At 35.6% G+C, this 26,262-nt stretch overlaps 1 protein-coding gene across 2 annotated transcripts in view; it reads left to right on the top strand.

Annotated features, from left to right (window-relative positions):
• The window catches only part of LOC128999460 (LIM domain transcription factor LMO4-A-like), a 335,278-nt gene that overhangs the window by 211,509 nt on the left and 97,507 nt on the right, over positions 1–26,262 (top strand). For both annotated transcript variants that reach the window (XM_054425995.1, XM_054425998.1), the window contains exon 3: positions 13,578–14,052. In XM_054425995.1, coding sequence (XP_054281970.1) covers positions 13,607–14,052 — 446 coding nt within the window. In that variant the 5' untranslated portion in view covers positions 13,578–13,606. The remainder of the gene's footprint in view (positions 1–13,577; positions 14,053–26,262) is intronic.

The raw sequence follows: 26,262 nt of genomic DNA on the forward strand, positions 1-26,262 counted from the left end.
TATGTGGTAGTACTTGGTCCGAGTTTTAGCCGTCTCCCATATCTGACCCTCCACCCACACATTAGACAACACCTCATAGTCACTAACAAGCTGTCATGCTATGTTGTAGTACTTGGTCCGAGTTTTAGCCGTCTCCCATATCTGACCCTCCACTCACACATTAGACAACACCTCATAGTCACTAACAAGCTGTGCTATGTGGTAGTACTTGGTCCGAGTTTTAGCCGTCTCCCATATCTGACCCTCCACCCACACATTAGACAACACCTCATAGTCACTAACAAGCTGTCATGCTATGTTGTAGTACTTGGTCCGAGTTTTAGCCGTCTCCCATATCTGACCCTCCACTCACACATTAGACAACACCTCATAGTCACTAACAAGCTGTCATGCTATGTGGTAGTACTTGGTCCGAGTTTTAGCCGTCTCCCATATCTGACCCACCACTCACACATTAGACAACACCTAATAGTCACTAACAAGCTGTCATGGTATGTGGTAGTACTTGGTCCGAGTTTTAGCCGTCTCCCATATCTGACCCTCCACTCACACATTAGACAACACCTAATAGTCACTAACAAGCTGTCATGCTATGTGGTAGTACTTGGTCCGAGTTTTAGCCGTCTCCCATATCTGACCCTCCAGCCACACATTAGACAACACCTAATAGTCACTAACAAGCTGTCATGGTATGTGGTAGTACTTGGTCCGAGTTTTAGCCGTCTCCCATATCTGACCCTCCACCCACACATTAGACAACACCTCATAGTCACTAACAAGCTGTCATGGTATGTGGTAGTACTTGGTCCGAGTTTTAGCCGTCTCCCATATCTGACCCACCCACACATTAGGTAATGCTTCGCTTCCATCGTTACCTCACGAGTTTCCTAATTTGTGGCCTCGTTATCGTGATTTGCCAACTATACGTTCGACTGGATCTGATCGAGATCGTTAGAAGAAATTGTTGGTTGAAGTATGGACCCCTTTATTGAATCTATGCAATTATTGGTATACTTTAATAATGTGACATACATTTTAAATTACATTTACTGTGCTAAATTATTAAGTTTTATCTAAGAATGATTTATTTTGTTGTGTATCCTATATGTATAAAATGTTACTATTTAAAGACATATTTTGTCAAGCTTTTATGCTTTTGAGGTTAATTTCTGACACAAATTTAAAGTATGATAAATGATAAACCTCAGTTTTTTTTCTAAATTTATTTCACAAACGCTCTAACGTGGAGGCGTTTGGTCAAGTTATGCCAACAAAACAAATATCCCCTCAAAGGATAGTTAGTCTGTAATAATTAATTTTAACCAGTCCACAGTCAGAAGAAAAAAAGTAACCCTTGAAACTAATTGTTTTTTTTTACCCTTTCATAAAGCACACTCAAACTTGATTATGACAATTAAATTTTCTCTTTTGACTAACTTGTGGACGTGAAAAAGAACACGCGTAAAAGATAAAGAACAGTGAAAATACAATTGAGCTACAATTAGCCCAGATGTGGGGACAGTCTTGAAATCAAATTCGCATGAGCGACGCACCCCCGCCCCAAGCCCGCGTGATGTGAATGCCAAAACTTATTATTGTTTTCTAACACTCTACACACAGCTTACCTTCTTTCTGTGATTTGTGTTAAAATATAATCTACCTTCTTTTGACCACGATTATAAAAGTTCTAGTATGTAAATTTCGAACTGAAAATATTATGAGAGAGCATGACAGTGCTTCGAGTTAACTTTTAAGTCGCCGGTTCGATCCTGTATACTTGCCCTTCGTTGTGCTCTCAATGAATAATATTGGCTGAACAAAATCTAATTTACATACATGCAATCACTCTGTATTCCTATTCAACCTAAAGGATGTCATAGACTGACGAACTTAAAATCGCGAATGAATTACATTTTGAACTTTTAGGGACCTATCATCTTGGAAGTTGAACGTAGCACCTCATCATGCAACTGTCAACACTTGATTCAGAGAGAAAATCTTTTGTCTATTTGCGTTCCTTATTTCTAATAGTTACACATAAGGAAATCTCAAGCTGTTAATTTGCAATAAGAAAAGTTATAGGACAAAAAGTAAAAGATAAAAAACACCCTGTTCGGACGCTAGTATCCACATCTATCGTGTTGGTTTATTTGAGTTCGTTGTACATTGTCAGTGCAACACGTTCATAGAGTATATTTTAAAGATGAATGTAAGTAAAGTATATTATGACGTCTGTCGCATGCTGTTACGTGACATGATGTTTGCGGGTTGGTCAATGCTGTGAACATTGTAAACGCATCAGTTTCCCTCATCCGTATCCATTAGCAGAAATAAATGTTGTATTCGTTTCTCGCACAAAAAACTCTCTCACTTTTTGTATATTTTTGTGACACAACCGAATCAATCGATGATTATTAAGGCATTAGTAATCGAATTAACTGTTGGTTGGGAAAATCTAGAAGAAATTATGAACAATGGAATTTTCGCCTTCGTCATGAAACTTTAGTATGGAAAAGGGTGAAATATATATAGCACTAGTGATGAAATATATTATTACAGAAAAAATATAATAAAAAAAATACAATTTGTTTCTGTTATGTGCATAAGTTGAGATTTACAGGCGCAGAAATACCATCTATCCCCTTCTCCCTAATAATAAACATTTTAGTACATATTTCGCTGACACTAAAGATGATTAATATTGCACTTTTCCTAACTGTATAGCAATGAAAGTTTAATGGCAGAACGTGTACCCTAGATTATTTAACACCGACAACCATTTCAATAACAAAGTGAAAGACTCACATTGTTGTGAGTCAAATAAATAAAATTTTCAGCAATAAATAAAATAAAATAAGTCATACTATTTTTACACCATTGAATGGATTAGTAGTGTGAAGTTATAAACTTATCCCGTGCTGCTTTAATCTCTTTCCAGATTTTATTTGTGGACGTTATTCTTATACGAATCTTATGGCAAACCCCAGAGCTGCAAATGGATAACGCTTCAAGCAACTATATTTGTATTATCAGGGTGCTGAGATGTAAAGTTTATCTAATAACAATTTTGTTTAATTAATAACTTTAGCAAACTACTTAAAGTACACGTATTACTCATTCACAAAATTGGACATTGACCAGATAAATACGGACCAAAAGAATCAAAGTCGGAAGTCACGGCTAGGCCGGGATACAAAGAGGTGAGGCAGTAATAAAGTGCGTATTGAAGGCAATAGAATCAGCCCGTCTATCATCGAACACTCCAATCAAGGGTTGTGGGTGGAGGGGGAAGTATCATTTATTGCATTTCATCAGTGGCAGTGGCCCCAGTCAAGGAAACAGCTGTTACCATCGACTGATTGTGAAGGGAAGGGGTTGTTGGCGATCTATGTTGTACTAAGGCAAGGGGGTTCAAAGTACAAGAGTGGATTGGTTATTTGTTTAATCGGATGACGTAGTTGTCGGTGAAAAGTATTATGAGGTTGAATATGTGAACGAAATTTACTCCGAATTACTGAGGTTTGAGGTTAGCTTGTGTGACGTTTTTCATGCAGTAGGATGTCTGGTTCGAATCACGTTTATCGCCAAGATTTTTATCAGCTGATTGTAATTATAGAGGTTGTAAACACATATTCAAAACTTAACTCTTAGACAAATCATCAATATAACAATTGTTACTGTAAATCTAATGTATATGAAATGCAATTTGAATGCTACGGTAGTAAAATTAATATACTCTTCACTAAAGAGTACAATCCCTTTATTAAATACATACTATTATAGTTTAATATTTTAAATATTTGAAACGAAAGTTTTTTAGTTATAGACTTAATTAATAATTTTAAAATATTTTTCAGGTTAGACTTTTGTTCATTTTATAGGTTTAAAAGTATTGAACTCTTGGATTTCCAATTTAGTTTGGTTTTACGTTGCTGTTGCAATCATTTCTAAACAAATCAATAAAATTTAGCAATTAGAAACATTATGCAGCTTGAGTTTTAGATTAAATTTGTTAGTACTGTAATTATTACTATAGTGTGCAATTCACAGACTCAATTCAAATATCATCTTCTAAAACTGGCCAAAAAATACAATCAGTAACAATATCAGTCTCAGTTTCTATGTAACAAACAGTTTTATTACTCAGCCCAATGACATGTCTAGGACATGCAAGACCTGAAGTAAAATATTCATTACCAATGACTAGAGCAAACTGGTGATTTTATACAGTTTATACTCCTGCTATAAAACGTTAGCATTTATGTATTCGATAAAGTTATCGTCAGATTTATGTAGTCTGTGTAGCACTGTGAAATGTTATTGGGATTGGGAGTTTAGTATTCTATCAAGTGTATTCATTAGGTTCATTAGGATTTTACAATATAAACCAGCAATTCGTTTTTTTTTCATTTTTCTTTTTGAAAACTTCCATTAGCCAAGTAAAATACAAAACATATCAAAAATAAAAATATACCCCCGCCTCAGCTTACCTGCAGACTAAATTAATTACCATTAGCCTGATTTGATTTTCAATTAAAGCTATAGACGCGGGCTACCGGTAGAAGAGTAGAACTGATTTTCTTTACTCTGTTTTCTGTGTAGACTGTGCTCCTCAAGTTGTTGTCAACCGTTTACATTGGAAAATCAATCTTTAGTGCGTGCAAATTATTTTTTTTTTATTTTCTACACAGATCTCTTATATCCTAATTGTAGAGTGTATTTTGCTCGTATTATTATTGTAATTTTTTATTATGCATTTTTACATTCTACATTACATTCACTATGCATTTGTTATCAGCTGAAAACACGCACACAAAGTACTGTAGTACTGACTTACAGTACAATCATGAAGTAAACCATCTTATCTTAACAGTTTTCACATATTGCATAGTGATATCGGGTTACAATTTTCCAAGTGCCCATAAGTCACCTTTTACACAATTTCCTACTTATTACCACACCAGACATATCGATATGCAACGTTGTGCAACGCCATTTAACCTACAAGTGAACTGGGCCTGAACTGTGCAACATGTCACTTCTACAGTACGGTATACGGTATACGGTATACGGTATAGATGCAACTCCGGTGTAACTAGATTAAAAGCTCTATACACAGAACGTGCATTAAACTGAGCTGTAATGCCCATATGGGCCGTGTTTTGGGCGTAATCACTTTAAAAATATTTAATGGACTGGCATCCAGCTGTGACTAGGGTTGTGATACTGTCATGAAGGAGTCTGTCAGTTTATTGTTCGAAATCGAGCATTATGTTGGTTGTATATTTCCGGGTTTTTAATTTAATACTAGTAAAATAGGAAAAACAAATTTCCGGGATTTTAGTTTAATCCTAATTTAAATATGAAAATCTAGTTTAAATAGAATAAAATATAATTGTCTAGAACTTATAACATTGGTAGCTTAGTGATTGCATTTCCGTACTATTTAATATATGTAAAAAAAATTGAAAACAGGATATATATTTTATATATGTAATTACAAATAGTTCTATATACACAATTTTTGACATTAAACGAAATTATGTAGGCCTATTTATAACTTATCAATATAAGTATATTCATATAGCGCTTTTTTCCAATTTAAAGTTGTCTTAAAACCTGTTACATACGTAAAACATGTAGTGGCATATTCGTATATAAGAATGGTTTTGAAATAGTTGATCTTAATATAAGAGATAATATTTTTATTGACATGTAAAAGTTGGGCTCAATAAAGTCTTCGATTTATTCATATTTGATAAACGAAAAATATATTCTGCAATAAACATTATATAACTAGCTGTTACCCGTGGGCTTCGTCCCGTTTCAGAATAAAAACTACCTAGTTTTCCTATTTAATGACTAAAGAATTAGTGTACCAAATTTCAGCCTCCTAGGTAAATATGAAGTAGGAGAATTAGTGATGATTGAGTCAGTCAATTAGTGAGTCAATGAGGGATTTGCATTTTATAGGTATAGATAATAACTACCAGTGCAATTAAAATATTACTATGCACTTTTTTTATCTCATTTCTAAAGTCTAGACCAACCAATGTCCATAAAAAAACACCAACGTTGTAAGATGACAACAGAACCGTGTTATGACTTTTCCGACTTGAAATTACCAATGGCGTTAAAATGTCCAATTAAATTATGATTCACAAATCATTGCGTGTTGAACAAAAAACTATAACTTAGTTACAACTAAGAGTGTAACCCATCTCAGATTGTATTTATTGCAGTCACATAGGCTCCAGAGTTACGGCCTACTTGAGTGTTAAAGGCGTTTGAAAGGCTGTCAATATTTTTATGAATCATAACTATTGTAAGGTTTTAGAGGTGCGTGTTCATCCCCTACCGCTATAACTATAACTGAAACTGACTCTGAAACTGAACTGAAACTGTTGCTCGGAATTAGTCTTTTACTACAGCTTCTAGATACTGAGATGTCTTGTTTTAAAGTAACGATACGTTTTAAACAGTATAATAAACAAATACAGATTATATTTTTGGCCAAATAACTTTTGTGTCCTTAATGGAATCTGAATTCACAAACTCACAAAACCTTCTACGGGTCATCCGATAATCCTATAAACTAACTGTAGAGAGGTAGATTCCTACATTTTCGATTCCTGGACCTTAACTTCCGCTTATCGATTGTAAATATCGAATACTCGATCGACTTCATTAGCTACTATTCTAGGGTAGTAGACGTGTTTTCGATACCTGGGTATTTTCCAAACTCGGCACATCGATTAAGTATCGAACGGTCGATCGGAGCTACAACTGTAGAAGCGTTTTTTGATTCCTGGGGGGTCCCCTACCCCTAAACATCGATGGTAAATATCGGGTGGTCGATTGGTTATCGAAAACTCTCATTTCCTACCGCTGTATTATGCAACCTTCGTATCTCGATTGTAAATATCGATCGTTCATCCGATACTCCCATGAGCTACCACTGTGGTGAGGGAAAAGCTATGAAGATTCCTGGGTAATTTCTAAGCTTAACCGTCCATTCGTCCATCCGTCTGGCGGTCATATTATACAGAACCTTTGTCTGAGCAACATTTTCGCGCCAAATACCCGGTCATTACCCGCCGTTTTGCTGCACATAAATCACGTACGCTGTACGTTGTACGTCGTACGTCTGCGGGAGGTTTACTACTTTGTGCTCCTCCGCTAGGTTATGAAGGGTTATGGGGAATTGTACGCGGTCCATCATAGTAAAAACATAATTTAGAGTATATGTTAGTCGATATTATAAATTTTAGTACTATTGTTAAAGCTTCAAGCATTTGTTTGTGAGTAGTTACTATAAATACCCCCGCCGCAGCAAACCTGCCGTCTAAGCGAATTTCCATTTGGCCGAATTGATTTTCAATTGATCTATTTAAATAACATTAGGTTTAACGAGTACCTAGGTTTGCTGCTACAAGGAAACTAATAAAGTAGTGTGTTTTTAGTAAAATATTGATAGCTTACTATAAAATAAATAAATTTGCCAAGTTTGATCAAAATATATCCATAAACAAGCAAACTACAACATTTTACAATATTCTCCATAAGAATAACATGGGAATTTTAAATTTAAAATTCTTTTTAGTTTTCTCCGTAACCAATAACCGTACAAAAACACTTTGATATACTGAATTGTTTGTTTTTTAAGCTCTTTAAGAAGGTTTAGAGAAAAATTGGGAAATTTTGTGTTTTGAGGGTAAAAAGTGAGAAAAACCAATTTTTATCCCATAAAACCCCCCATAAAACCCTGTTCCCATGGTCCGATCATGCTGGATCGCGAACTCATTCAAGTTTATCCCGCATTACACCTTCAAACCAAATTTCATCAAAATCGGATAAAAATTACTCAAGTTATCGTGTTCACGGACACATATATATATATATATATAAATCTATATATATATATATATATATATATATATACATATATAAACATTTTAACGAATGTTGTTTTTGGCCTCTGGGGACATTAAAATGAAAAAGTAAATCGGTCCCGGGCCTAAGTCTTACCATGAGACCTACGGTAATAGCTACTTCCCTATAGGGAAATTCGCTAAAAAGGTAAAAGTATATAGTATCGTGAACCGTATGCATTTCATTACCATGTTTAAACAACAATTATTGCAGTTCTATTGATCCACACACATATTATAGTGTGTTGCTGTATAATACAGTACTCTTCCACCTTTTAAACGATACCATACTGTAATGGAAACACTTCTATTTCACAAATGAATTCAGCTTTGATGGACATTTTCTCAATTGATTACAATGACATTTCGATATAAGAAACTTAAACATATAATTATTAGGTCATTACATTTATTTACATGCATCACAGTTTTAATGACTTCCAACATTCTACCGCAGAGCACATTCTAAATATGATTCTACTTTTAAAAACGTTAAGCAGTGCGCTAACATGACAACATAACAGAACTCTAAAGAATAGAAATTTAACAAATAAAGGTTTTACTGGACATTTTTAAAGATAAAATCACTATGTTCAGCTAAACTGTAATTATTGTTAATTACACAAATCAATGATCACTACTCTAAGATCAGTTCCCATGGTTTGGGTGGGCGGCAACCCCCCTCCCCCCCACAACCTGGGACGATATGGGGTTGATAGCCTTCAATTACAACAAAACATCAGCGCAAAAACTACGTCCCAAAAAAAGCCTAAGTAAATTAAACCCTACAACCAGGTAGTTTTTGTCCTTTCTGGTGGATAATGACTAAGTAAATGGTGTTTTGGGATCGCCCCGGACCAAATAAGTAAATACCCATGTTTATTAGACTTTAAACAGTTTTTTGCTGTAAATTTTCAATTAATTAACTATGTCTTGGTAATTTCTGTATCTTGTAAACGTTTTCAATCCCACCGTTGAAAAAAATATTGTTACTTGGTTTATATACCGTTACGTAAGTTCTATGTTTTTTCTTCTTTTTCACATTTTTAAATATTGTGGCTCCCTCTTTTAACCTTCATTTGCCCGCGTGGAAGTATCAAGAAAAGAAGAGGGCGAACAAATTAAGTTGACTATTCGTTTGTCAAGTTAATTTAATATTACTTGTGATAATCCAAACCCCTCCTGGTCCTTAAAGTGTCATTTTAAAAAGAAAAACAATCGTTTATTCTTTATGTGGTTGTTGGGAACAAGAAATGATTGTCAGTGAATCGTCATCCCTTATTGTGAATGGATTGGTAAACACGTATGATAAATGTAACACACCTTGTTCACTTGAATGGATTCTTGTAATGGATTGATTCAGAAGGCTGTTGAAAATGAAGGGCTTGAACAAAAGCAAAATGCAAAATGTACATAACAAATACAAATATACAGTACCCTCGCCTCTGGAAACCTTAAAACGAATAAGTAAATTCGTCCCGTGTCTACGTCTTACAATGAGGCCTACCGTAATAGCTTATTCCCCATATGGGAAATTCGCTAAAATATACAAACTCGTAGGGAACAGCTAGGAAGAGTACATTTTAATGAGCAATCGTACTCACGGTAATAATTTGTCACATTCATCAATGTTAATTACAATTGAACATACATACACAATTAGATATGTTGTAATAACATGTTTTTCTAACAATGGTTGCGACACGGTTATTTATGTTGCAGCCGCTTACAAATGCAACGTCTTGTAGGCTTGTAGGCTGTAGAGTGTAGAGCCCACGCAGCAATTAAATGTTAGGTAAGGCAATCAATATAGTGGAGAGTAGGCCTATAGGTCGCGGTACAACCGACTACACTTTACACACAACACTCTGAGGTGGCTAGAGATCGTGGCAGTTACTTTAGGTACATTTTGTTGCGATCGTTGTAGGTGATAATTTGAAGGGTGTTTTTTAGGGGGTTTTCACGTTAGATGGCACACAAAAACACACTTAAATTGCTTTTAGAAAACAAATTTAGAAGCCAGATGCACCCTCAACCTGAAAGTGGGACTGGATAAAATCTCTGCCTTGAAGAGGGAAGTTTTTGGGACCCTCGAAACGTCGGACTTTTTTCTTCGACGATTTTGATTTATGTGCGTATGTGTACGTCATCGTATATTTATCTGACTATTACTATGTTGATAATGAGCGAAGCTCTTAAAATTTAACCAACGATATATGGTTATCTTTTGTTTACTCAAACAATTATACGGACAACTGTAAAAAATTAATCCAAGCTGCTCCAGGTTTAAGGAAGGATTCCGTTTTGATATCGACTCCGATTGCTTATTTGAAAAGTCAAATTCCTGTAACAGTATAACGTGCGGTTTGTCTTTCTTGGTGGTTGCCGCAATCTTGCGGTTTTCGGCCGTTTGGACAACAAGGCCGTTTACTTAATCGGGTGCTCACGGATCATCAGCTGGTCAAACGGCCGAACACCCCCCCCCCTTACCCCCCTTCACTGCTAACCCTGTTCGCCACATACATGTGACCACAACATGTCTTCATCTACTTGACTTCGTGAGTAGGAACTGATCGAGTTCATTTTATCAACTAGTGTTTAATTCCATCTCCGAACATCCTGAAAGAAACCGTAGTGTAACATAATAGCATGATTTCCAATTGAGCATTATGTCCCTTTTCCCACCATCCATCGGATTATACATTGAGTTTTTCTCCGGAACCGCGGAGTCCCAAACAACATAACTGCTTCCTTGTTTTATAGTCCTGGCTATTTTGCACAATGTCCAGCGACTAGCGGGCCAACCACTTTCTATGGACCTGTTTGTGATTTGCTACGGTCGTTGGGTGATTCTTCGGCCAGATTTCTTTCAGCGAAACTTCATAAATACACCGATTTTATTGCCTAAATATTTTCAAATATTTTAATTGCTCCATTGTAGTGAGGGAAGGGGTTAGATATTTCTTGAAGAGTAACTTTAAAGAGTTGGCATTTCGTACGCCATTAGCAGAGTCCACTAGTTCAGCTATAGGCACGGCCAATCTAGTTTATTTTTACTACAACCCTTCTTGAGTGCAGCTTTTATTTGTTTAGTGTGCTTGCTATTGCACCACAGAATAAAATAAATAAGAGTAAAGAATTAACTCAAAAGTTTGAAATGTATCAGGCATAATACAAGGTACTTTGTTGATTTCTTGTGATGTTTATCCAAAACTTTACATTAGTTGGCAAGTTGGGGTTTTATACTGGATCTACTCATTGTATTAAATAATAACATTTTTCCCTTTATATTTACTGACTGACCGATTTTTTCTATCGACTTCTTCTCATTTTGTACCTTCTCATTGTAGATTAATGTTAGTTATTATGTTTAATTCTAGTATTTAGACACAAAGTAAGATCGATGCAAGTATAGCCAACACCTGCTCTGCTCGACTCACCTGTAGCCTAAGGGACTCACGGACTAACGTTTAACTCCCCCTACCAACCGTAGACTAATAATTTACCTCAACGTATTAATTGTAATTATAGTAAATTATCCTATTGACGTTTTTCCTTTTTCTTATCACGTTCTTTATCTTAACGTGGTGCCTGTGACCTTATCAAAAATAATTGTAAAAATTGTTTACTTTTTGATTTTTAATTGGTGTTTTGAGTGAACAGTCGTAATTAGTTTAAGACGTAACTTACAAAGATACGGAAATTTTAATCGCCATTGCAAATCAAACATGACTAAACGCATGTTGCTAAAAGAGAGCGAACTATCAAATTCACAACATTTATTATTTCATTTTGTTTCCAATATTATTTTTATCTATCCAACATTTCTTGTATCTCATTTCCCGTTTTTATACAGTAACAACAATCTATATCAAGTGGAAATCCTTTGTAGCCATTGCCGTTTGTCTAAGCTTCAGCCGACATTATCCTAATTAACTCTGAGCAATTAAATCCTTTATTATCAAACTTTGTTCTAATTACTTTCTTGTTTACTGTTAATAACCCGACTGCCGACGGTGAACATGTGGACGAAAACCTTAATTAATCATTTCTTTTCATAACAATTACGTAATGTGCTTCCCTTGGGTGATTGAATATAAAATATAAATATAAATGCACAATCGGTTGCAAATGAAAGATATTCCTTTGAAGCATTTTGGACTAATCCATTGCAATCTTCAGTTTTTAATTAAAAATAAAATCAACGGGTTAAACTTCTCTTTCCAGATGGAAATTTATGTACAGATAAAAACTATATAAATCGGGGTCTAACAGTTTATATTTACTTAATAAATTTCTTTCACAGTTTACGTTGAAATTAGTTATCAATCAAAATTTATCCAATCTATTTAGTAATGGTGTATCATTGTACTAATGAACTCCCAAATATAGAAAGTATTTCCAGATTTTAAAAAGCAAATACTTAAGAAGTGATATAAAAAAAACTTACGAATATTATAAAAGGTACTATAGACTTTTCGGTATTAAAATAGAAAAGTACGCAGGCCTTAATTTTAAACATATTCATTCCAAATATTATCAAGTAGGCCTGTCTTTAAATTCTTCCCTGAGGCAAGATTAGTTCAAAGCGTTGAAATTCTCTAACTTTGCCTCGGTTTGCCGTGCCTTTGTGCAGGTGCATAAGTCCGTATTAGGATCTACGATGCAAATTGGTATTTACAGTTGCAAAACTCTTCGAAGTCGTACGGAGATCCATGGTAATGCGGTTTGTATTTTACGCCAGATCTGAGAAAATGAAATTTTTTCTGAGTAGAATCTAGTAATTTGCAGTCTTGACACTTCACCGGAGCTTTTTAAAGTAAAAAATCTATTGTATCCTTGAAAACGTGAATGTTCTATTCCTTAGTCCTGAATTCTCTAATAATCATTGTTGTCAGTAACTGGATCTACACTTTTTAAGATAATGCCGTCGAATTGACGAATACATAACGCCTGCTGCAGTTTCCACTTGAAACTGCATTAATCTAAATTAATATTTTTCTTAACAAGATCATTACAATGCAGACTTGACAAAGACTAGGGAGGTCAAACCTTGGCTGGAGGCCAGATATACAAATGTGTATGTGTATGTTGTCGCGTCTCGTAGTTTTGTGGCAACTCTATTAGTAGTAATAAATTGGGCGAAATGTGCAAACTCACCAGCGCTGGTCCCTTTGATTTTTGAGTTCGAAGCAGACGAACATTTGAAATCATACTTTTCTTGTTGTATATGGATTCCTGCATATCGCAAATTTTAATCGTTAAATCACTTCGTGTATGTGTTATGTTTAACTTCTAAATAAGAAATCATTTCAAAATTTCTAATATATGACTGCTGGATTCGACTGTCTTTTCGAGCTGTATGTGATTTTGATACTCCTTTCTTCATCATCGTTTCGCGGGAATACAGTACTGGAAAAGACCAGAAAAACCTTGTGACCTAGGTACGTCTCCGACACTTCTGTGTTCAGATGCAGAGACGCGGTCTGAACCCAGAACATAATGAGTATACATCCTGTGAATGTGACCGTGAAAGTCTATATCAAGTCAGACAAATGTAATTGTCCTTTGAGACTCGCTCCTTAAAATATGTACCTGTTTTAATTAGTTTTATTCGGGAACCTAAGAACGTTTTTTTCTTGTTGCAGATAGTCAAGCTGGCCGCCACCACGACTATGAACCCCCACTACCACCCCTACACGGAGTTAAGCTCCCCCCACTCCCCGCCACCGGACAACAGTAGCTACCACGGTGGAGGGCAAGGTGGGGGAAACCTCAGCAACGGCCACGGTCACGTGATACCCCACCCTCCACACCACGAGCACCACCACCACCAGCACCCGGCCTTCCAACAACCCCACCACCAACTGCACCATCACCACCACCACCACATGAACAACAACAACAATAACAATAACAACAACAACCAGAACTGCGGCAACGTGAAGGTGTGTGCGGGCTGCGGGGGCAAGATTGTGGAGAGGTTTCTGCTGCACGCGTTGGACCGCTATTGGCACAACAGTTGTCTCAAGTGTTCATGCTGTGGAGCGTTGCTCGCCGACCTCGGCACCTCGTGCTTTACCAAGGCCAACATGATACTCTGCAAAGCGGACTATATCAGGTAGGTCAAGTGCAAGTGTCCTAGTGATAATATTCTGGTAGATCTAGTGAATGTCCCACACGAAGAAGATATGGACGTAGTAGTAAAGATTTGGTTGATTTTTACAGGTGTAACGGCATAGAAACGTTTAGTAGTTGTACTAGCACAATTGACAAATTTAACGTCGTATGTAGGTCTAAACAACTAGTGGTAATGAATAACGATTGCTGCGCGGTCTGTAAAATTCCTCGGAGGTAGGTCTAATGAAGTAGTGGCAAGGTTTAAGTAGAACGGACTATTAGTCAATAGTGGTACCTAGTAGCTGTGTTGTTGTAGCTGGTCAAATAATGTCAATGATAACACTGATAGGTGAAAATAACCTAGAAGGTTAATGGCGTAGTGGTTAAAATTCAGTAGGTTAATTGGTCTAAGAACAATCAGGGTTACTGGATTAGGACTTAAGTAGTTCTGATAACGTGGTGTCAAAAAGATACTTTATTTAGGACCACTGGTAATAACGAAATTGACGGCTATACGAGATATTGAAGCGTCGTTATATTATTGCCACTATAGGTAATGGATTTACCTAAATCGTCACTACAAGTAGTCGTACGGACTATATTTTTGAAGTTGCCTACGAGCTAGTTGTAACTTCATAGTTCCAATGGCAAAATTTATTTTCAACTAGTAGTCCAGTATAAATAACCTAAAAGGTGTGATGGAGCAGTAGCATGGTTTCAGTTGGTAGGACCAGCGTAGTAATAATATTATTCCTAATATTCCTTGTTCGCTGGGTATGTCATGTGACAGGGACCCTGTAGATGGGTCAACATAATACATTTTGTGTGACAATTAATTTAGTAGCGTCGAAGAAACTGGTAAGTCCTAATAGATGACCTGCAACACTCACACGGTGAGCGGATAAGGTAACAGTTATTTTAGTGCATTACATAGGGATTCTTTTAGACAATAGCTTTTACCGTTATCATTCCAATTCACCATCTTTCAAATTTTTTTCTTCGGAAGCACAACAAGGACACATTGTAGAAACAATTAATTTGATTTTAAGCGCAACAGTGTCTATTAAACTACACATTATGAACACTACAATTACACTCAAATATCAAGATCTATGATTGTAGCGAACGTCGGATAAAATCAAGTCTCCGAGATGTAACAATGCTGGGATTCGCTGCTTGCATTTAAACGTTTAACACTGATTGGTGGCTGAATTTGATTTGCTCGCGTTTGCTTTGGCGCAAATCATGGTAGGTTGTAGGTCGAGATGTCGATGTCTTACACTCGTCACTGCTCCACTTTACAGTCTCTACAATCGCGGATTAAGCTTAGTTGATTCTAAATTGAAACTATACAATTACATTTTCTTATGGAATAAAGTTGATTTATCTCCACAATGAAAAAAAAAACGAATCCATTGCCAAAAAGGTGTTAATAATGAATTGATCCCTTTGGTTTTAAAACTTTTGATTAAGCATGCAATAGAGTGAGGATTTGATAATTATTTATGGTAATAAGTGTTTATGTGATGAATATCGTGTCAGCGTACCTACAACACGAGTTAATAATAATTATTGACACTGTTGTTAGGTAATAAGTAGGTGTTAAATAGAGAACATAATTCTACGATTTATTAATTTTCCTCGAACTCTAAAGACGGTGACACACTATCGATCTTTTCCCCGAACAAGACCCCGAACCGAGCAGGGAGAAGGGAGAAGGGAGGTCGAAGGGTTCGATAGTTCGAGGTTCGATAGTGTGTCACGGGTCCGTACACCGATCAAGACCCCGAACAAGACATCAGGCCGAGCAGGGAGACGAGCGCTCTGGAGGCGGTTTTTTGGCGAAAGATCAAAGAAAAGATCGGTCCGATGTACGGTCCGATGTACGATATTGTGTCACGGTACATTTTTGCCCCGTACATCGTCGCGAGCGCCGCACCGAGCGGCCGCCTGCGCTAGCATTGATAGTTCTGATTTAATATGGCAATTAAACTCTTTAATTGGTAAAATAAATAATTGTTGGGTAATATGTTGCCGTTATATATTATAATCATTTAAGATGTAATGTTTGTGGTTTGTTTGGTCAAGGTTGAAAGTGTAGAAACCGTTAAATCAATTATATCAATAATATTAAGGTTGAATTAAGTAATTGATGTTGACTTAAATTCTTTCAAAAATAATATAAACATTAATATTATTAAAGGCAATTAAAATGATCATTCTGTAACGTTATTTCAATGAATAAAACCAATTGAAATAAATAGATATAACTAAGCATCCTTTCTAGAATATTTTATTTTTGCGACAAGTTTTCAAAATGCGACTTTTAACAATAATTTTTATGTTATAGAAACTTTTTGGCTTTGGTCTGGTGTGCACCCCCCTCCCCTCCCTCTTCCACGGCACTGCCTCCGCGCTCTCACTCGCACACACTCTCTATCTCTCTCCAAACTTCCTTTTGCCGCGCTCGGTAGAATTCGTCTGGTCTTGGTCATGTTCGGGGAAATGTTCGGAGTAAAATTTTGCTGATATTTATCTCCCTTCTCCCTTCTCCCTTCTCCCTGCTCGGTTCGGGGTCTTGATCGGGGAAAAGATCGATAGTGTGTCACCGCCTTAACTCGGTCAATCATTAGTTTTAGTAGAAGACGATACACAGACCTTTTTCATAACAGATGGTAATAATTTTTGCTTCACGAAGGAATTTTACACTCAAAATCATATCTCGTGGTTCAACAAAACTAAATTCCCTCCAATCGCCCAAATATCCCCGACCGTTCTCCGCGTAGCTGACCATGACAAACGATGTAGCGGACATCCCCAGTACACACGTCTGGAATGTTGCTGTTGAGTGTAGTGATGTAGAGATGTAGACGAGTCTATTAGTAGACCATACATCACTGACCGGTGAGTTACCACAACCCACTCTGTAGACCGATTAACAACTCAACTCTACTCTCCTACTCTGCCCCATTAGACCAAGTCTAGTGTTTTGCAAACTGTTAATTAAAGCTTAGAAAATGCGTTGCGATCTTTCTGCTGCGGTAAATGTGTAGTTCTGTTTGTTGTTGATCTTGTGGTGTTACTTAAATATGATTTGTTGAAAGTAGGTGTTGCGTATTCTAAATGCAAATAAATAGTTTTAGATTTGTTTAGCAATTTTTGTATGAAGTAAACAAATTGAAATTTATTGACCAATGTACATAAATAAATACATTACTATCCGTTTAAGAATCTCAAAGTATCACTAATTTTAGACCCTGCAAGTACACTTTTCATCCTAATGCATGATTCTGTATGTAATTTTTTTTGTGTGTTTTATGTAAAGAATTTAGTCAGAAGCCATTCAATTCATTGATACTAACTCATTTAATTTTTACAGAACAAACCTAAAATGGTTTTAGTTGCAAGTAGCAGAAGGTTAAAAATAGTTTATAATTGTATCGTATAACACGTTTTAAAGTCTTTTTTAGAATAAATAGCAAAAATTAAATGTACAACAATAAACCATACTCTACATAATAATATATTGGTTAGAAACATAACTTGTGATTTGTAACATTGACATTGTAACATTATCATTGTAACATTGTAGCATTAACTGATCATTTTACTGATCCATTAAGGATTGAAATCTATTATTTACTGTGTTTGACCTATATTATCAAATTAACGTGTGGTGATATATCAATTTTATTATAAATTATCAATTTAGGATGGGGACGCCACTATGTGCGTATTTTAGCCCAAATATGGGTGTGGGATGAGTGGCGCGTTATATATTATAACTACACATTATAATATGCTGGACACGCATAATAAAAATCCTTCAATGCTGCAAATGAAATTCAACGTTCAAAACACTACGATGATAAATACAAATGAGTCAATAAATTTGAAAAATCGCCAATACAAATTAGTCCCCTATCTAACAATATCGTACTTAAAGTAAAATAAAAAAACGTATTCATAAGGAAAACAGTAGATTAATAAGGAACCCACGATTTATTATTCATAAGCGCGGTTATATTTATAAGTTTGATCAATACAGAACATCGCATGCAGATGCAACACTAAGCGTTCAACTGACAGCAATGAGTACAGTATGTTTCATATTTTATTGGCCGCCTTGTATACACAGAACGCACAGTAGGAGATAATGGTAACTTATATTACCTCCACAAACTTTGGGGATAGCTAGCCTGGTAGAGCGCGGGACTTCGTTTCTCGGGGACCCGGGTTCAAATTCCGCCAATCACCAAGTGATTATTGCCACGACCCTCTCCGCGCCTAGTCTGAAGCTATGTGTAAAACAATTCCGGGCTAGTACCTATAGGGGAAAACTGCCAATACTGACGCTCAGTTAGTGAGCGGTGGTAGAGCGGCACGAGTGGCGTACGCTTATACGGATCATTATGGAAAATATTACCATTTGCGTCTTCAAGATTGGTCACGAACGCTTTAAATCGTCCTATTATTGTTTACAAATTGCAGGTAATACGCGGGAATCGGTCAGGTTTGTGTATTGGTTCGGTCATTCTTATTTCAGTTTAGTTTAAACATGTTTGACTGTAATTCTCAGCTTTTAGTTCAATGCACGATTGAATTTTCCGTGATACTGCAGCCTAAGCTGTGGTTTTCATTGCTTCGGAGTTAAGAACATCGGGTATAAATGTCTCACTTGCAAACTAAGATTGAACATTTGCAAATGAAAGCAAATCGCCGATTTTAGTTCATTGTTGCATGTTTATTGTCTGGATTTCAATTTGTATACCTTTTATGTAACATGATGAGGGACACTGAAATAAATTGAAATTGAAAAACTCCTAAACAACACATAAAGTTTATTTAGTAAAATGTATGAGACTATTCAGATAATAGGTAAGTTCGGCAAAACCTAAATTTATAATTAGAGCTTACATTCTCTTTTAATACATTTAAAACTCATCCTCATCTAAACAACTATAGGATCACAAATGACCTACACAGGAATCATATTTCATCCAAGCCCATTCTTTCGTATTGCTGGCACACCGCGTTCACCGGCGCAGAAAATCTAATACCAGAATCAATCAACCAATCAATCGTTTACCTCTTGAGTGTGTAGTGTAGAATTAGGTTAGATGATCCATGTAGATTTGTTGGTTAGTCACTGGCTAAGACTAGCTGTTATCGGTGTTACCAAGAACAATAATTTCGCCTACTGATCAAGGCCAGCTGAGTAAAATATCGAACCACGAACAAGCTTTTCTTAGGATTGAACCGGCGACCTAACCTTTAACTAGTTGAACACTGTAGCTACTCAGCAACCCAGCGATCTACACGGAATCAAAGATAAAATTAATAATCAAACATTCCAAATTACTTTTTGACGTTTCATGAAAAAAAACTCCTACTGAATTGGAACCGCAACTTAAAGGGTGATCTAAAAACGCTTGTATACTTTGTACGTGTGAGGTAGAGAAGCGCCGTAAATAATCAACTGGCCTCGCTGTTAATTATGATCCCGGCGTCATAACTGCACGTTGATGCTAATTTTATTGGCCGTTAACTCTCTTCCTTGTTCTTGCAAAGCGCTCGGTTGTTGTGTCTTGTTTAGCTTTATTTACGGTCGGATCAGATTAAAGTGGATTAATTGACTCGTGAGAAAGAGTGATACTTGAACAATGAGAGCAGAAACGTAGTGCTCTATTGTATGTTGCGTTATGAAGAGTTATGTTGAATTGAGTGCAAAATAGTTCAAAATTATTCAAAATTGTGTACAGTGGTACCTACAAGTAATTATAAAACTATACGATACTATTGCATATTCAATCAGCCGACTGGGGCAGAGGGCTAGCCTGACGATTTAAAAATGACGTCGGTTCTTGAGAAAAAAATCACATGATTTTTAAGGTGTCGAGGTATGAAACTGGACCCACACCTATCCTTTATCAATGGGATAAAGATCGTCCCACTCATCTCACCGAAATTGATTAGCGCCCAAATAACGCTATAATTTAGATTTAAAGCCGGGTTTTCCTAGGCGTGGAGTCGGCGAGCGGAGAGAGGAACGCGGAGAGCGGAATTGAAATTGGCATTCCGCTACGCTTCTAGGAAAACAGTAACATTAAAATACTGTTTTCCTAGAAGCGAAGCGGAATGCCATGTTAATTTCAATTTCAATTCCGCTCTCCGCGTTCCTGTCTCCGCTCTCCGCTTCCGCGCCTAGGAAACCCCAGCTTTAGGCAATTTAATGTTACTGTTTTCCTAGAAGCGGAGCGGAATGCCATGTTAATTTCAATTCCGCTCTCCGCGTTCCTCTCTCCGCTCTCCGCTTCCGCGCCTAGGAAAACCCAGCTTTAATGATTACGTATGATTTTGCGGTACTGAATTTTTCCATATCATGGAGACAATAGAATAACATGAACTACTCTCAATGCTGTAGATTGGACTATTCTGGTATATTTGCGGAATAATTCTATATACCTGTGGCTTTTTTAAAGGTTACTATAGCAAAGCCGACCTTTTAACTTTTAAACTGCCACCAAGAACGTTTAAGTACATTAAAACTGTAATTAATTCAATAAACAAAAATGTTGACTTAGTGTATGTAGGAGGGGTTTATAAAAGTATAATACATGAAATATGTATAGCATATTATATGTAGCACATGATCAATGCTATATCTTACAAATGTAAAAGTAAACTCCATAAAAGCTTAGTATTTACACTGACAAGTATATTCTTCTACGTAGACACACGAGCATGTACCATAGGACTCATTGTTAACACTCACATGGCAAATTATAGTAACCGCTCGAGTCCCCACAAAGCAGTTCAACGTCCATCAAAGCAGTTACTAACTGTCTGTGGCCACTGTCCGCCTACTAATACATTGGATTCCATGGTTAAGTCCACTGGGCCATAGTCTTTGTTGATCATTCACTGGGCTTACTGGAGAGCAGTAAACCATTAGTCATTATGGGTTTGGTGTTCAATTAGGCGTGTGTAGGTGAGATCTCTACATAAACAAGGCGTTACATCGCTAGACATTTTCCTTTCATTATGCTTAGATTTGAAATTTATTTAGTTGATAGAATATAGACCAAATACACGTGTTAGAATAAGGGTAGGAGAGAGAGGATCCAGTTTACTTTCAACCCATTAACAGTAACTAAAAAAATGAAAATATTCGTCCACGAAGTCCACTATTTAGACACTTTATGTAAAAGCAATCAATGTTGATATATAGCTCATAATTTTATAAGATAAAGTACAGATTTTTTTAAGAAATAAATAATAAATCACTATTAAATTAGTTAATCAAACAATTATTTTCATTATTTTAGTTTAACTGTATCTGCATATTAATAGCTGCACGTATATGAATAATCAAGCATTATGTTATTTTAGCTAAGTTGACAGTTGACACTATTCAGATGTACTAACATGTACTTGTATATGTATGTGGACAAAGATATTTTTATTTGATTTGATTTGTAAACAAATAATGTATAAAGCAAATTGTGAAAAAAGTATTTTATAAGGCCTGTCCATTGATACTTTAATCTTAATTCGTAATAGAGTACCCGAAAAAATATCACTTACTTATTTACAATATTTTTATCGAAATTATGAAATGGTAAAAAAATAAAACCATTAATTAACCATTAATTAGAGGCCGCCAACCTCTTTAAAAAAAAAAAAAAAAAAAAAAAATTATGTAATGGTATAAAATAGAGAGTACGGTAAAACCGCAATCACCAGAACACCTACTACTCAAATTATATATAAATGTCAAAATCTGTCCAAATTGTAAACATAAATAAGGAAAACTCTTACCTTGTTTCATATTGATCGTCACATTATTTATCCTCTACGATTCTGAATGTAAGCTGATGAAACACTTGAAGCTTGAGTTGAGTTCACTGCCGAGTTTATTTGACTACCAATCAAGGTTCTAGGTCACCCGGCTCGATATCTGCATGTTAATAGCTGCAGTTAGAGACGGGATAATAAAACAGAGGGACTTTAGTATGCACAGTACACATGGGTAGCTTACAACTGAAATTGTGAGTGGAACATTTACTTTAAGGTGTTTAATAAGTAAGAGTCGTTAAAATTACCAGTTATTTTAGTAGATTTTTTTTGTAAAGGATGATATTATTAGGATTATGAAAGTTATATTGTTAGGATAATTAAAGGAGCGGGTTTTTAATTTATTATCGTAGCGTATCAAAACTGTACTGTTACAAAAATGCAAAATGGCCGTGTACAAATATTCCCCATTTCAGTTTTTAGCTTTACAAATAAATTACATAATAGTAGATTTCCAATCAATTTTTAAATGGGGCCGATCTAAATAATATTACCATGGGTCAAAAAAGCTACGATTTCACTCCATAAACAAAAATGTCATTGAGAAATACGCATTTTAGTAAAACCGACCAATTTTTTTACTTGGGAGGGGGATTGCACAGGGTTTTGGAGACTAGACAGAATGAACATTTAGATGGGTACTAACATTAACAAGTAAGTGGTAAATACAACCACAACACTGTACAACTGTACTGTGTAAGTGGTGAAGTACTGGGGCATTTTTGGAAACTTATCTTTCTTTCTGAGCTACGATGTTGTTTTGAACATGGAATAATTCATACCAATCGCTTCAATTGAAGACGGTTGCTTTACACCAATAAACAAGTGCCATACTTCAACTGTACACAATCTTGAGAACAATTGAACATCTTTTTTCACAAAGGGTACAAGTTTAAAAGAAACCGCTTGTTTAAAACACTTGAAATAAAATGTAAAGCACGTTCAATGCTCGGTGCTCGGTATAACGAAGGCCCGGGGCTCGTCGCTCGTCGCACATTGGCCTCATACCGCGGCGACGTCGCTCGTTGTAATGACGAGCATAACGAGACGAGCCCACTTTGTCAGGTACACAGTATTGGTGAGCGACGAAACTGTTCCAATTTGTGTTGACTAACAACCAGACACCCTGGGCTGCGGTGTTCACACCGCGTTATTTAGCTAATTAGAATTTCAATTGTAGACTCAAAGTTCAATTTGTGATATTTTAATACCAATGGATGAAACTTATGTTTTGGAAGTCTGTACAAACATAAAATAAGTTTCAATTCAAGGTTAAACATATGTTGCCTTCTGATCCTCAGATATGTTCTATGAGTGTAAAAATAATGAAGTTACTTTTAATAAAAAGATAATAATTATAATCTACATATTTAGTTGTTTACTAACGTGAGTGAGTCGTCGATGGCTTCTTGTTTCAATAAATATATTAGATAAACCTATGTACGGCTATTGAAGTAGTCATAGCACATTTTTATACTTACTTTATAGGGAATATTTCACATTAAACCGTACATAGAAAAAGTGTGGAAAAGGCTAATAGTAGGGTAATAAATGGGTAATAAACATAAATAACATTAGTAATATAAATAACATAAGTAACATAAATATGATGACAATTATTATTTCCAGAATACAATTTTACTGTCCTAACGCTATGCTCTAGACCGGGATCGTTGTTCAAATTACTTCCGCATAATCCTAGAGGTTACAGCCTATTATCACTTGAAAAAAACATTGGTGATCGGCGGGATTTGAACCAAGTACCTCGGGGACCCAAGTCCCGTGTTCTGACACAAAACCAACTCGCTCCTCCCAAAAAATGCATTGTCACAAATTGTTACAAATGAACGAAGCCGTAAAATAAGTATGTTCGGTAAACTCAATTAGTAGGACTTTTCGCAAGTCGCATGTTTTGAATTAGTTATTCCTCGTATAACTATCCGCTTCAGAAATTGACGAAGCAAAATCTATATATAAAGCCAAAAGCACCCATGAACTTTTGAGAAAACTACAAGTCACACCCCCATAAACCATATACTTAAAATGCTCGTCATGACGAGAAACTTTGCGCAATATTATCCATTATTTCATAAATTGCTTTATAAGGTCGTAATTGCTTTCCAAAGGGAACTTTCCATTTGCCTAATGTTAAAAATACCTCAGCTGTTATTATTTGTTTGTATTACCATTACTCTATTCTGTTTTGTTTATTTCATCTTAACTTAACCAATCAATAGTTTTATTAATACTAATGTAGTAAAACGGGGTGGAGCCCGTGGGTAACAGCTAGTTCATAAAAAATTATTCTAAAATATTCTAAAATTGCAATAAGTCAAGCCGATTGTTCCTACGGGTGCAGTGGCAGACACAACAGGCTCTATGACAAAGTGGCCCCACTTCACTTGACGGTGGTTATATTCATTACGGTACTTCACTTGCACTTCAGCCCACTTTGTCAACAACCCCTTGCCTCCTAGCGGCGTCGGCGCTAACATCCCTTAAATCCCTTCTTTTACATCTTCAAATTATTGTTTGGCATTTTTGGATTCGATAATTATTGACAATGGGTTTGACAATCATACTTGTTTTGTGTATGTATGCGTGGATGCGAGATTGGCTTATATTGATTGTGTTACTTTCATGACAGATGAAAGGTAAAGTTTTCACGTACAGACTGTCCTGTTTTATAGTCCTTGAAATGGCAAACATTGGTACGATTATTTTTTATATTTTACAATCTGAAACATCCAGATAAATCAGTATTTTATACTCTTTAATCTTATTTATTCCATAAGTCCGTTGTTTTAAGTAGATTTTAAAATATAATTCTTTTTCAATACCCTATCGCGCATATTTATTGCTTGAAACTATTTAATAAAAATCATTTCCATTATTTCCATTAAATAAAAAAAAAAGTTCTAGTATACTCTACGACCTATGTTAACCCAAAAATGCAAATAATGCATCATACAAACCACTTTCATATTAAAAAAATAATTGTTGGGTCAAATGTGGAGCAATATACAATCCGTCTTACAGATAAAGTTAACAAGAAAAGCAGAGGGTCTTGCTTTATCTAGGGCAAGGTAATAAACTCATCGAACCATGCGATGTCATGCGCCAACCAAATATAAATCATTTGGCTAATCAATCTTGTTTTTCAACGGAACATTTTATGTTTAAGTCTGGCCGATGCTCCTGTCGCATGCAAGTGATTGTTAACGGTAAATAACCTCTTAGATGGGGAGAGACACGGAAAATGTATATTTACAAGACTTGTAGGCCTACACGTGAAACGATTAAAGAAGTTACTGGATGGTGGAAAAATATTAGTAGGTTAGCGTTTTCATAGTTATCCAATTTCAAACAAAAAAGGTTAGTTTTATTTTATTTTATCTTGTAATCATTATTATTTACATTTAAAAAATAATAGTAAATCACGTAAACAAAATATTGAATGAGTTGTACCTACAATTTACTGTACGTTTTAAGAAATAGTAAACAAATTAAATAGATTCTTCTATACATTTATTATAATATGTTTACCGTATTAAAATTGTGGTAAAACTAGGAATGACAAATTGAGACGCTAAGATTGACGTTAAAATATTTTATAAACAAGAGTAGTCTATATTGTTCGGCTAAAATTTTTTCATACGAGGCTGTAAATGATTTTTGAAATAAAACAAATCAACTTCTTTTAAGTATGGTTAAAACAATATCTGTTTAGCTTAGTTTAATTCAACTCATAATAATTTATGTTAAACGTAAATTTTAATCTAAAGTTTAGTAAAATTAAATAAAAATTAATTTTTAATAGATATTTGTTATGAAGTAGGCTATTTGAATGAGAAATTGCATTATTTGAATATTAGAATTTTAATTAAATCTAAATATGAAGTTAATTGAATCAAACACGAACACAAACAATTAGACACAAACTGTAGAGTGTGGAGTGTGCAGCATTGAAAGCGTTTATTGACCATAGAGCTTCATTCAGCTCTAGTGAGGCCAATTATGCAGCTTATCTAGACGGGCTACGTGAACGAGCCATATGGCGAGTAGAGATTCAATAGGATCTGTCGGCAAATATATACCACATCAATACGTCATTATAACAAACAAGTACGTGTAATTAGTTGTAATTGATTGCCCTTATCGTTGATTTTTGTTCACCTTAAGTCGTACTATAAATTAAATAGAAACACTGAAGTATACTACAACAGGTCGATCTATATACCTAGCTGTCCACGATCATTGGGCTCTAAATAAATAGTCCTGACTAATTAAACAGCTGATCTTAGTCAGTAAAGCTAAACAGATAATCTCACTCCACTCTATACTCATACTTCGC

The sequence above is a fragment of the Macrosteles quadrilineatus genome, unplaced genomic scaffold (genome assembly GCF_028750875.1).
Source record: "Macrosteles quadrilineatus isolate MER2022 unplaced genomic scaffold, UCM_ALF_1.0 Scaffold_8__2_contigs__length_117827958, whole genome shotgun sequence".
Taxonomy (NCBI): Eukaryota; Metazoa; Arthropoda; class Insecta; order Hemiptera; family Cicadellidae; genus Macrosteles; species Macrosteles quadrilineatus.